Genomic DNA, 12375 nt, shown 5'->3' with positions numbered 1-12375 from the left:
TATTAAGAGACGCCCTCATCACATAAACAAGAAACTTGTCCTAAGGGTGGGGGTAATGACGCAAGACAAGTTTCTTCCCATAACATAAACGCATACGTCAATAAGTGCAGCTGTAAGGAAGAACACTTCAGGTCAGCACATCTCGTTCGTCTGTTGCAGGTATCAGCTGTTCTGCATCTGCCTGAAGTGTCCTGTCTTCCACACTCCTTCACACTAAACACCACATCACAAACGTCAAAACAAAATTGAATTCTCAGGATTGCATTAAGACAGGTGCAAAACAGCACATCTCCGTTCTCATGAGAAAGAAGACAAAGCTAAAAAAGGTTGAATAACACATACGTTCTCAGGGTGAAGTGCAAAACAGCACAACACCGTTCTCATGAGAAAGAAGGCAAATGTACAAACGTTTAACAGTGATAACATGTATACAAAATCTCTAACAGTGACACACCGTGGAAATGTCAGACCTGCGATGTGCCCCTCTGTGTTGTGTTGGACAGGAATTTGAGTGGCACAAATCACTTGCTTTGTAAATAGTTTAGCATTAACATTTCCTGCACTATATGTTTTTGAAAATTACAATTTATATTTACATTCTAAAATCTGACTGTTTTGTAAATAATTGTACAAAAAAACACCTGAAGCATTTCCTGCATTTATGTAAATAGTTATATTTAACTTAGTTTTTTGCTACATTTGTAAATATGTTTTTGAAATATACAATTTATATTTACATTTTAATTTTTGAAAATGGTTTATTAAACAAGTTTGTGGTTTTCACAGTAAAAAAACCCAAACGTTTTTTCTACTTGGATTTTATATTTTTGTGTGATTTTAGGATTAGTGTGTTAATACAGTAGATCAGAATGAATGAGAAACTGTAAAGTCACACAGGTGAGGTTGTGCTGAAAACAATGACACCAAACAAGGCCAGGTTAACACTTTTTAAAGGTAAATTATAAAAGTAAACCCAAAAGTAGTCAAAAACGGCCAATTATACCCTGGACTCCAGAGGGTTTAACCTCACCTCGTCAGATTTTGATGAAATTTGGTCTATACAGTGAGGCGAATAAGTATTTGATTCACTGTTGATTTTGCACGTTTTCCCACCTACAAAGAATGGAGAGGTCTGTAAGTTTTATCATAGGTACACTTCAACTGAGAGACAGAATCTAAAAAAACAAAAAACAAAAATCAATATCACATTGTATGATTTTTAAATAATTCATTTGCATTTTATTGCATGAAAAATGTATTTGATTACCTACCAACCAGCAAGAATTCTGGCTCTCACAGACCTGTTACGTTTTCTTTAAGACACCCTCCTATTCTGCACTCTTTACCTGAATGAATTGCACCTCATTGCGGTCACGGACATTGTCCACACACTCAGTCAATTACACTCCAACCTGTTCACCATGGCCAAGACCAAAGAGCTGTCTAAGGACACCAGGAACAAAATTGTAGACCTGCACAAGGTTGGGATGGGCTACAAGACAATAGGCAAGCAGCTTGGTGAGAAGGCAACTACTGCTGGTGTAATTATTATAGAACATAGAAGAAACACAAGGTGACTGTCAATTTTCCTCGGTCTGGGGTTCCATGAACAATCTCACCTCGTGGGGTAAGGATGATTCTGAGAAAATCCAGAACTACACAGGAGGACCTGGTCAATGACCTAGAGCTTTTTTTTCCACTCGCCATGTTTAGAGGATGAGAACAACCCCAAGAACACCGTCCCAACTATGATGCATGGGTGTGGAAATATCATTTTTGAGGGTGCTTTTCTGCAAAGGGGACAGCACCGCATTGAAGTGAGGATGGATGGGGTCATGTATCACAAGATTTTGCCAAACAATCTCCTTTCCTCGGTAAGAGCATTGAAGATGGGTCATGGCTGGGTCTTCCAGTATGGCAGTGACCCTAAACACACAGCCAGGGCAACTAAGGAGTGGCTCCGTAAGAAGAATTTCAAGGTCCTGGAGTGGCCTAGCCAGTCTCCAGACCTGAACTCTTTGGAAAATCTTTGGAGGGAGCTGAAACTTGAAACCTGAAAGATCTGGAGAAGATCTGTATGGAGGAGTGGACCAAAACGCCTACTGCAGTGTGTGATAACTTGGTCAAGAACTACAGGAAACGTCTGACCTCTGTATTTACAAACAAAGGTTTTTGTACCAAATATTAAGGTTTTCTATTGTATCAAATACTTATTTCTTGCAATAAAATGCAAATTAATTATGTAAACATCATACGATGTGATTTCCTGAAATTTTTTTTTTTTTTAGATTCAGTCTCTCTCAGTTTAAGTGTACCTACAATAAAAATTACAGACCTCTGCATTTTTTTTTGTAGGTGGAAAACTTGCAAACTTGACAATGGCTCAAATCCTTATTTGCCTCATTGTAGGTAGTCCTTGGTGGGAAAAGACTAATTTTCAAATTTCGTCTCAATTGGACCAACGGTTCCTGAGATATCACCATTTCCTTTTTTTTTTTTTTTCACTTTTTCGCAAAAAAGGGCACAGCCACTGAAATTCAAATGACTTTAACTCAGCAACCAATGGTCTCATTTTCAAAAGTAAGGTATCTTTGGAAATGATTTTACATAAGGAATCCAAATCCAACATAATTTGATCTTCTGAGAATATTTAGACATGATGACCTTTTGACCTACTTTTTGACCTTGAAATGGACAAATTAGGCCAAATTTCATTGCATTATTCTTTAATGAAAATTGAAGCCCCATATGTTATGTATAACATATTAAAAAACTGGGGGGGTAAAATTTTTAGCTTTGAAGCAATTTGAAATTGAAGTTGGCATACTTGTTGCTAAAATCAATGTCTCTGTATTTTCTACATACCAAAAGCCCTAGTTTCATGAACATGCATGTGGTTTGGCTATAAATCTGATCATCAGATCACTTCCTTAATATGAAGAAAACTGTCAAAATATAGTTATTGAGGTATGTACATAATCGTAAAGTCTGTCAAGGAGAACTCCTGCAGTAGCCGTCCTAATCCATGTCAACAGGCCGTTATGAATAGTGATGGGAGATTCTGAAAAAGTCCTCCCAGGAGATACTGTAGTTTCTTGTGGAAGATGATGTCAGATATGGATCAGTTATAACACAACGTACATCAGTTTCTGGAATCCAACACTGATCATCCTTTGATGGCCAATGAAATGTTCTTGCTGGTCCATGAGGGTGCATAAATCTTATTCTGAAGTCACCAAATTCCCCTGAAACTTCTTCCACAAGTCCAAACGACTGTAAAAGGGGAAAGTTGTCAGAATCTGAACATATTCAGTGTAAGAATTTGATGTTTAGAACTTTTCTGTCAGTTATCTAAAAATTTGGCAGTACTGATTGCGTTCATGTTTATCACATTCATTTTCTGTGTCGCATGATTCTATGGGGACATCATAATGTTTTTCCAACTGGTGTTTCAGTTTTTAGTGCTTTTCTCTAACGTTTCCTTTGCTTTCTTGCTTGCTGGCACAAAATGTCCTGCTTTCACTGGTGTTTTGTTAAGACGACCTAAGGTAGCATTCAGATCCAACAGTGAAGTGTCTTTCTCTGATGAACTTATTGTAGAAGCAGCTTGATCATCATCATCTGAAATGCAGGGCATATAGGGAAAGGAAGGACTACCAGGGTTTGACTGTGAACAGCTAATTGTAGTAGGTTCTGTTATGTGCTGACGCGGGTTGAGGAGCGGACCTGCGTCTGACTGAACCCAGCGCTAAATAACCAGAAAGCGGTTCCAAAAAACAAAACAATTTTATTATCTCCCTCTTGTGCAAAACTCGGTGTACAACATAAAGTGCGTTTGTCTGGCGGAGTGAAGGACAGCGCGCTCTCCAGCGCCCAAAGGGATCGAAGCCCGGCGCTTCTGGACTCACATTCACCGCCAAACACCTCCCAGGTGGACACGACAAACCGACTCTGTGAAGGATAGAAGAGGTGAGGTAAGTCAAAAGCTACAGCTAATATCCTTCAAAGGCACACACTATCAGCAACACAATCAGGTCTGAATTTAAGCTTTATGTAAATGAGCAGCTTCTCACAACAGGTGGAGGATCATCTGTCCGCATGCCACGGCCGTGAGAAGCGAGCTGCACAACTCTCATCAATATTCACATATACTGCGTAACAAAATACCAAATTACTGTTAACACTTATTCAGACAATCAATCACCTCTGATGTGTGCTGACAGCATGTGTTCCTCACCCGTCCTCCTTCACAGGCACGATGTGTCAAACCCAGGCGCGGTCCTCAGCGTCTCACAAACAAACGTCACAAGGTCAAGTTCCCGGCAATTCTGCTTGAATCACTCATGGCTTAAATGCAGAACGCCATCTCATTATCTGCTTCAGCTGAAAGTCTTTAAGTTTGCACGTGAGCATCATCCACAGGTGCTGCAAATCATACTGATGAGGGTGAAGGACTCTTCTGCCAGCACCTTCTCCACAGACAAAAATCAGTTTGCATACCACCTGGAGAGCAAAGAAAAGAAAAAAACACCAAAATGTCCAGCCAAACCCCCCCCAACACACAACAAGGTTCAACCACTGGTTTAATGCAGGTTTCCTTCAGTTTTTTTTAACATGAAGGATACAGTTTTTCACCTGGTTTCACAGTTGGTGGTGGGTTCAATAAATTGCTGTAGTATTCACCCCCAGTGTCGGGGGTGCATTCCTGCACCATCGGGCCGCTCCCTTGTTGGGCCGTTGTGCAATGTAGTTTGTCGCAGTTTGTAAATTTCAAGGTCAAAGAGTAGGTCAAAAGGTCATCATGCTTAAATTTTCTCAGACGATAAATGTCAGATTTTGATTCATTGTGTAAAATCCTTTCCAAAGATACCTTACTTTTGAAAAACAGACCTTTGATTGCTGAGTTATCGTCATTTGAATTCCAGGGGCCATGCCATTTTTTTTTTTTTTTTTTGCAAAAAAGGTGTGTGTGTGGGGGGGGTAATAGCTATGGAACCACTAGTCCGAATGAACTGGAATTTGAAAATTGCTTTTTGCCCCAAAGACTACCTATGTACGAAATTTCACCAAAATCTGATGGGGTGAGGTTTGACCCATTAGGTGAACTGAGATGGAATGACCCAGGTGGTGGTTTGTGAGTGATCATGACTCAGGCCATTTCAGTACAGTGATACAGACAAAGGTTAGATGGAGTGTATAAAAGCTGTTTTTTGGTGAGCCTGCCAGAGGCGTGCACTTTTTTTGATCACCTTCATCTCTATGCAACGTTTTTATGACTTTTAGTAATATATCTCAAGAATGCCTTGGCAGGTACAGTGGGCCTCATTGGATCTAGTTTTTATATGAGCAGAACAAACATTATGTGATCATTTTGTCTGTGCTTTGAAGAACAAAATGAAATTTTGTGGAGTAATGGTGTTTGTGTAAAATTAAGCAAGTTTTGTTGCTGAAACACATCGCTTTGACATTTTTCCATCTAATGCTTTCCTCAATTTGTTTAATAATGTTATGAGATAGGGTTTCTGTTTGCCTCATCTGTTGATTTCATCTATGGGTTAATGGAGATAATATTGGTTGGATTTTATTACCATAGATTGGACATGCATGTTCTAAGTGCACCTCCCAATTGATGAATGTCAGTAGCATTTATTATGATTGAGATAATATTGAAACAATAGCACTGATTATGTTTATGGCCAATATTTTCCAGATACGTGTCAGTGGAGTATGTGGAGCGCTTGGACTGCCTGTGCAGAGCCATGCAGTGGAGGAGTTAGGCTACGCTACAGAGAGCCGCTGAGCTCTCCTCCAGGCCCCAAGTGTTGGAGCCAACAGACACAGAGCCAGAGCTGCAACACTGGACTCTGCCCAGGTACACTTGATGGTTTTTAAGTCACTATACAACTTTACATAACAACTCACAAAATAACAAGACAACTAAAGAAAATAAAAGCTTATCAGCCATTATGTATTCATATCGGACATAAACACTTATTTTCAGTCTGTCTCATGGTTAAAAATATTTATATCAAATGGGACAGCTTGATTTGCTTTTCTTTGGATCCCAGGTGAGCGTTGTGAAGATCGTGGGCGGACCTACCAAGGAGACTGTGCCAACCAATGTCCTCGAAGTTGCACTGATTTATGGGAACATGTTCAGTGTCTCCAAGGACCTTGCCACCCAGGTAACACCTCATATAACATGAAGATATCATGAATGTAGCAAATTATTATTGTTATTTTTTTGATTATCCATTTCTTGGTCTTCCTGACTTTGTGTCCTTCTTATATTTTTTTTCAGGCTGTCGGTGTCCAGAGGGACAGTTGCTGCAATATGGCCAGTGTGTGCCAGTGGGCGAATGTCGCTGTGGGATCCCATCAGGCAATGGGACACTCGAGTTCAATCCTGAAGACAAGGTTGCCATAGACTGTAACACCTGGTAAGCATCTTATACACGGTGGGCCCTATCTTCACCTGGTGCTCAGCAGCGTACAGCACAATACAAGTGTCATTGCTAGTTTCCAACCAGTGCAGTTGTCTTTTTAATGATCACTGAACTAATTTAAGCATCCATGGGTGTGTTGTCTTAAAATGGAGTGTGGTCATGCACTGTGTTGGACCACTTCTGTCGAGGCAGCAAAGTGTAATTGCACCATAGCTCACCACTAACCAGGTCTGAAGTTGAGCAGAGAGTTTCCCTACTATTGAATATATCTACTTGTATATACCCAGTGATGGGAGTTTTCTGATAATTCCTGGAAATCCGGGTATTTACATACATGGCAAATGTTTACGGGTTATTTTTGTTTTCCTGGCTCTTGTCAGATTTAGTCTGTGGTCTGATTTGTGTTTATGTGAACCGCGAGTGGTGCTGTAATAGCAGGGTCATTGACTCTCACTATTCTCCTGATTTAGAGGTGCTGGCAGTCTCGTGCAGACCTTTTTATCTCCCAAGGGAGTTCACAGTAGTCGTTGTGTTTGCTGTTTACATCTCACCCATGCTAACGTTAGCATGGCCCTTAGCCTCTTGCTTGCCTGTGTAAATAAACAGCAGCTAGCCCACCCAGATGGCATTTGTATTGTTGCTGGTGACTTCAACAAGCGTGTTTAAAGACTGTGCTCCCTAAGTTCGTCCAGTATGTCACTCCCCTCCCCATCTCGCTGGATCTGACCATCTCTGCCTGCCCCTCACCCCCACTTACACTCCCCTGCTGAGGCGAGCAAAGCCACAACAGAAGACAATCCAAACCTGGCTTGAGGGAGCGCTCTCCCAGCTACAGGACTGCTTCTCACGGATTGTATGGGATTTATTTTCCAGCCACAATCTTCAGAACTACACCAACACCGTTCTCTCTTACATTAAGAACTGTGTTGACACTGTCACCATCAACAAAAGGGTCAGGGTTTTTCCAAACCAGAAGCCCTGGATGAACAGTGCAGTCCAGTCCCTATTAAAAAGCTGCAACCCTGCCTTTAATTCAGGGGACAGGGCCCTGTAGAGCGCGGCCAGGTCCGATCTGAAAAGAGGCGTCAGAGAGGCCAAGGCTGCCTACAAGGAAAAGCTAGAGGACCACTTCAATGTAAATGACCCCAGAAGGATGTGGCAGGGAATAAATCATACAACCAACTGCAGAAGCAGCAACCCAGGAAATGCTAGGTCTGACGCCCTGCTGGCAGAGGAGCTGAACCGCTTCTTTGCCCGCTTCGAAACAGACAGACCAGCAGTAACTCCACACTCACCACCCTCCAGCACTAGCACGCTAACACTTCAGGAAGTGAGATGTGTGCTGAAGGCGGTGAACCCCAGGAAGGCGGCCAGCCCTGATGGTGTACCTGGAAAGGTACTTAAAGCGTGTGCTAACCAACTGGCTGGAGTTTTCACCTGCATCTTCAACCTGTCCCTGTTGCAGGCCATCATTCCACCCTACCTCAAATCCTCCACCATCATTCCACTCCCAAAGAAGTCAGCAGTGGAGAGCATAAATGACTACAGGTCTGTTGCACTTACGCCTGTGGTCATGAAGTGCTTTGAAAGACTGGTCTCTCAGCACATCGGAGCCTGTCTGCCTCCCACTCCGGACCCCCACCAGTTTGCCTACAGGGAAAACTGCTCGACAGAGGATGCTATCACCACAGCTCTCCACACCGCACTTAGCCACCTGGAGCACCAGGGGAGCTATGTGAGGATGCTCTTGCTGGACTTCAGCTCAGCTTTCAACCACATCATCCCGGACATCCTGGTCTAGAAACTGACACATCTGGGCATCTCCACCCCCATCTGCCAGTGGATCAAGGACTTCCTCACAAACCGCCCACAGTCCGTGAAACTTGGCCCCCACCTTTCCTCCACCATCACACTCAGCACCGGTTCCCCTCAAGGCTGTGTACTGAGCCCCCTCCTGTTCACCCTTTACATGCACGACTGCTCTCCGACCCATCCCACAAACACTAGGGGTGCCGGAAAAAATCAATTCATGTCCAAATCGCGATTCTTATTTATTATGATTCTGAATTGATCCAAAATGTCCAAGAATCAATTTTCAAAAAGCATTTTTTATTTTTTTTTTTACATTTTCTTGCTTACTTGCTGTGTGTAGTGTTTGTCAGGCAATGGCTTCCATACTACAGCGTCCCCGCGAGGGGAGGGTCCGACGTGCTTCAAACATTCGTGAGCTGCACCTTAGTATGGCGGACGAAGAGCTAATTTAGCCAGCACCGTCTTTGCTGAAGGCAAATGTTTGGGCACATTTTAGATTTTATTATTTGCTGCATAAGAAGGAGCTTGACATGACTTATGCAGTGTGCAAAATCTGCAAAATGAAAGTCAAGTACTTTGGAAACACTTCAAATCCGCAAGCCCACATGCGACGCCATCACCCGGAGCTAAAAGAGGGGAGCAGCGGTCTCTGCCAACTACTGAGCTTCGCTAAACTGCCAGCCAACTCTGAACGAGCAAAGCAGATAAGTAAATTTACATCTAGAATCACTTGATTAATCTTGTAAAGCTGCATTTTCTTAAACATAAACATTTTTTAAGTAATATAACTATTTCTCAGAGCTCTTTGAATCGAAAATCGATGCTGAATCGAATCGTCACCCCAAGAATCGGAATCGAATTGAATCATGAGTTGTTGTACAAATTACATCCCTATTAAACACCATCATAAAGTTTGCGGATGATACCAACATGATTGGGCTCATCTCAGGGGGGGATGAGACTGACTACAGAGACGAGGTAAATCAACTGACAGCGTGGTGTTCAGCTATCAACCTGCCGCTGAACACCACAAAAACAAAATAATAATCCTGGACTTCAGGAAGAACAGGGCTGACCCAGCCCCACTCTACATCCAAGGGGACTGTGTGGAAAGGGTCAGCTCCATCAGGTTCCTGGGAGTGCAGCTCTCTGACAGCCTCTCCTGGACTGCCAACACCACAGTGGTTGTGAAGAAAGTCCAGCAGCAAATCCACTTCCTGAGGGTGCTCAGGAGAAACAATCTGGAGGAGAAGCTGCTGGTGTTGTTCTACAGAGCCACCATCGAGAGCATCCTGACGTACTGCATCACAGTGTGGTATGGGGGTGCACAGCAGCAGACAGGAGAGCGCTGCAGAGGGTGATCAAAACGGCCCAGGGGATCACTGGTTGCTCTCTGCCCAGCCTGGAAGACATTACCAGCTCTCGCTACCTCAGCAGAGCTTCCAGCATTTGCAAAGACACATCCCACCCCAGCAACCACCTGTTTGACCTTCTACCCTCTGGCCGACAGTATAGGTCAATCAAAACTAGGACAAACAGACTCAGGGACAGCTTTCTCCCCAGAGTGATCACTGCACTGAACAATAACAAATCACTCTAATCCACACCTTCAAGTTTCTTGTGCAATATCTGTAAACCATGTGCAATTTTCCCGTGCAGTATGATTCCACAGTTGTATATAATTCTCGTTTTACATTTTACTTGGTCCACATTTCATTTTATTTTATTTTATTTTACCTTATGTTTATATTAGTTGTACATATACTCTGAATAATTTACCGTTAAATTTCACTATCTTTTATTTGGCTAAAAATTACTCGCACCACAGAAAGCACCTTTTTGGAGTTGCACTCAAATCTTGTAATGCAAATTACAATGACAATAAAGGCGATTCTTCTGATTCTGATTGTTGATGTTCATATTTGTAAAATTGTTTGGAAACATCTCTGAGGAGACACCACAGTGGATCTTAGGTCTCATTTTATCATGTTCACTGCCTGATCTGAGACTGAAGGATAAATGTAATGTGCCACCACTCAGTCCAGTGGTGGCACAGCAGCCAATGACAAACACAGTTACAGATTTTACAGTCCATGTCATGTTGAAATTGCCACCAAATGGATGGAAACATTGTTCTGCTGCAGGGAGATGATTTAAAGTTAATCAGGAATAAATTCAAAAGGACCAAAATGCCAACCCAAGTTTTTTTTTAATCATTGTTTATATGGAAAAGCTAACAATCTCAATTGATCTTATTTTATCATATTTTTGACAGAATTTTCTGCCAGTTGATGTCATTACAGTTATTTTACACAAATCAAAATCTGTCTTTAGGACTAATGTACTTCAAACAGACTCCATGCAAACTTGATCTGTTTATTTATTGAGCTAACCTGCTAAATCTGCATTTTATGGTTTGTTCTGTTTTATGGGTATGAAATATTCATGTGGAGGAAAATATGATGAACATTTAACATGCTCGTAGAAGTCAAATATTGATGTGAAAAGGTTTGTGTGTTGTTTTGCTCTTCATGTAAATTGTTAGTATCTCACAAATGCTGAATCAGAACTGGACAGAAAAATCATTTATATAAGTGAATAAGAATCAAATTTAACCCCAAATCAGTGTTCCTGAGAACTAAAAGTGATATTGGTGACTTAATGAACAGTAGGTGCAGCTTTACTGGTATCAATTTTTATTTTTGTTAATGTTAAGGCACTATCAGTTGATAAGATAAATAACTGATAAAATATCAGTTAATATAAAATCACAAATTGCTGAAGTCAAATGTTTAGATAAATGTTGAGAGTCAAACGAACAGTCCAATGCAAATATGTGGTTTTATGAAGTAGCAATAACACTGTCTTGTCAGACTGGACAAGGCAGATGTGGACACAAAAAGGGACTGTCTTAGGCTGTTTGTGGAAATGAAAAATCAGATGAATTGACATATTGTCAAAATAACAGGTTTTTAGTTCAAGGCCTCAAGACACACGCAAAGTCAAAATAAATACAGCAGGATTTTGAATAAGTCTGTGCTCAGAGCAGTTCTGAAGGTGCTCTTTTGTACACCAACTAGAGCGGGGGCACAGCAAGCAGACATATACACATGAATACATTTCAACTTTTCCCATGAAATGCTTGCTGAGCAATGAATGTTATCACAGTTTCTGCTAGGGAGGAAAAAAGGGAGGACACCAGGCAGAGACAGTGTGTTTATCCAGCTGCAAGTTTACATGGAAGCATTTTTAATACAGACTTGGAGAGTTTAGATGCAAAGGTTTTAGGCAGGCTATCTGTAAGTCATAAATGAATCATTTTATATCACACAGGACACAAATGCAGGACTCAAACACAAGAGCAGTTTTTCAAAAGGCTTTAGTTGGTTTCCTAGCTGGTTCGTGTCAAAAGCGCAAAGCATCTCATTGAAAAGAATGGTTTTTAGACCAACCTGTGACGCGTTTGATGGCCTCAATGCTTCCGGTGTGAAAAGCCCATAACAGTGTCCAAAACATGAGACAAGAGGTGAGGTCAAAAAGTAGGCAGGTGGTTGGTACACGGCTGGACAAAAATGAGGAACAAGGACACTGGGACAAGAAAGCTGGAAATGCAGGCATATCGCACAAACCATCTGGCAGGGACATGCAGAGAATGAGAGGCAGGTGCGATCAGAGATAATCAGACACCGGTGCAGGAGAACAAGCAGGAAGAAGGCATGGCAAACAAAGGGACCAGACACAGCTAAATCAAACCCACACTGAAAGACGAGAGAGTGCAAACAGAGGATGCAAACAGACCAACCAAAATTACACAGACAAAAACACACAAGAAATAAATACTAAATAAAACATAACAAAATACCCCACAGACACCAGACCATGACACTTGATGCATTGCGCCCGGATCTGTTAATGCTCACTTGAGTCTGTTGCTGAAATAGCAGTGCACTAGATTTCAATTCTGAAACGTATAACCAGAAAACCATGGCAACACACCAGGTTTAAGTGCACACAGGTTTATTTGATTTTCCACCATAGCAAAGTAAAGTTGGACGTGCTACAAGTGCACTTTTGTGTATGCCTTTATAGCGTGCACCATAGATTGTTGAGATGTGGT

At 41.7% G+C, this 12375-nt stretch overlaps 1 protein-coding gene across 1 annotated transcript in view; it reads left to right on the top strand.

Moving 5' to 3' along the window:
- scospondin (subcommissural organ spondin) overlaps positions 1–12375 on the top strand; it is an 852118-nt gene that overhangs the window by 634552 nt on the left and 205191 nt on the right. Inside the window, 3 exon segments of the mRNA XM_034168739.1 lie at positions 5711–5872; positions 6069–6185; positions 6302–6440. Of these exon segments, the coding sequence (XP_034024630.1) occupies positions 5711–5872; positions 6069–6185; positions 6302–6440 (418 nt within the window).

The sequence above is a fragment of the Thalassophryne amazonica genome, chromosome 1 (assembly GCF_902500255.1).
Source record: "Thalassophryne amazonica chromosome 1, fThaAma1.1, whole genome shotgun sequence".
NCBI classification, from domain to species: Eukaryota; Metazoa; Chordata; class Actinopteri; order Batrachoidiformes; family Batrachoididae; genus Thalassophryne; species Thalassophryne amazonica.
This window is presented reverse-complemented; position numbering and strand designations above follow the sequence as displayed.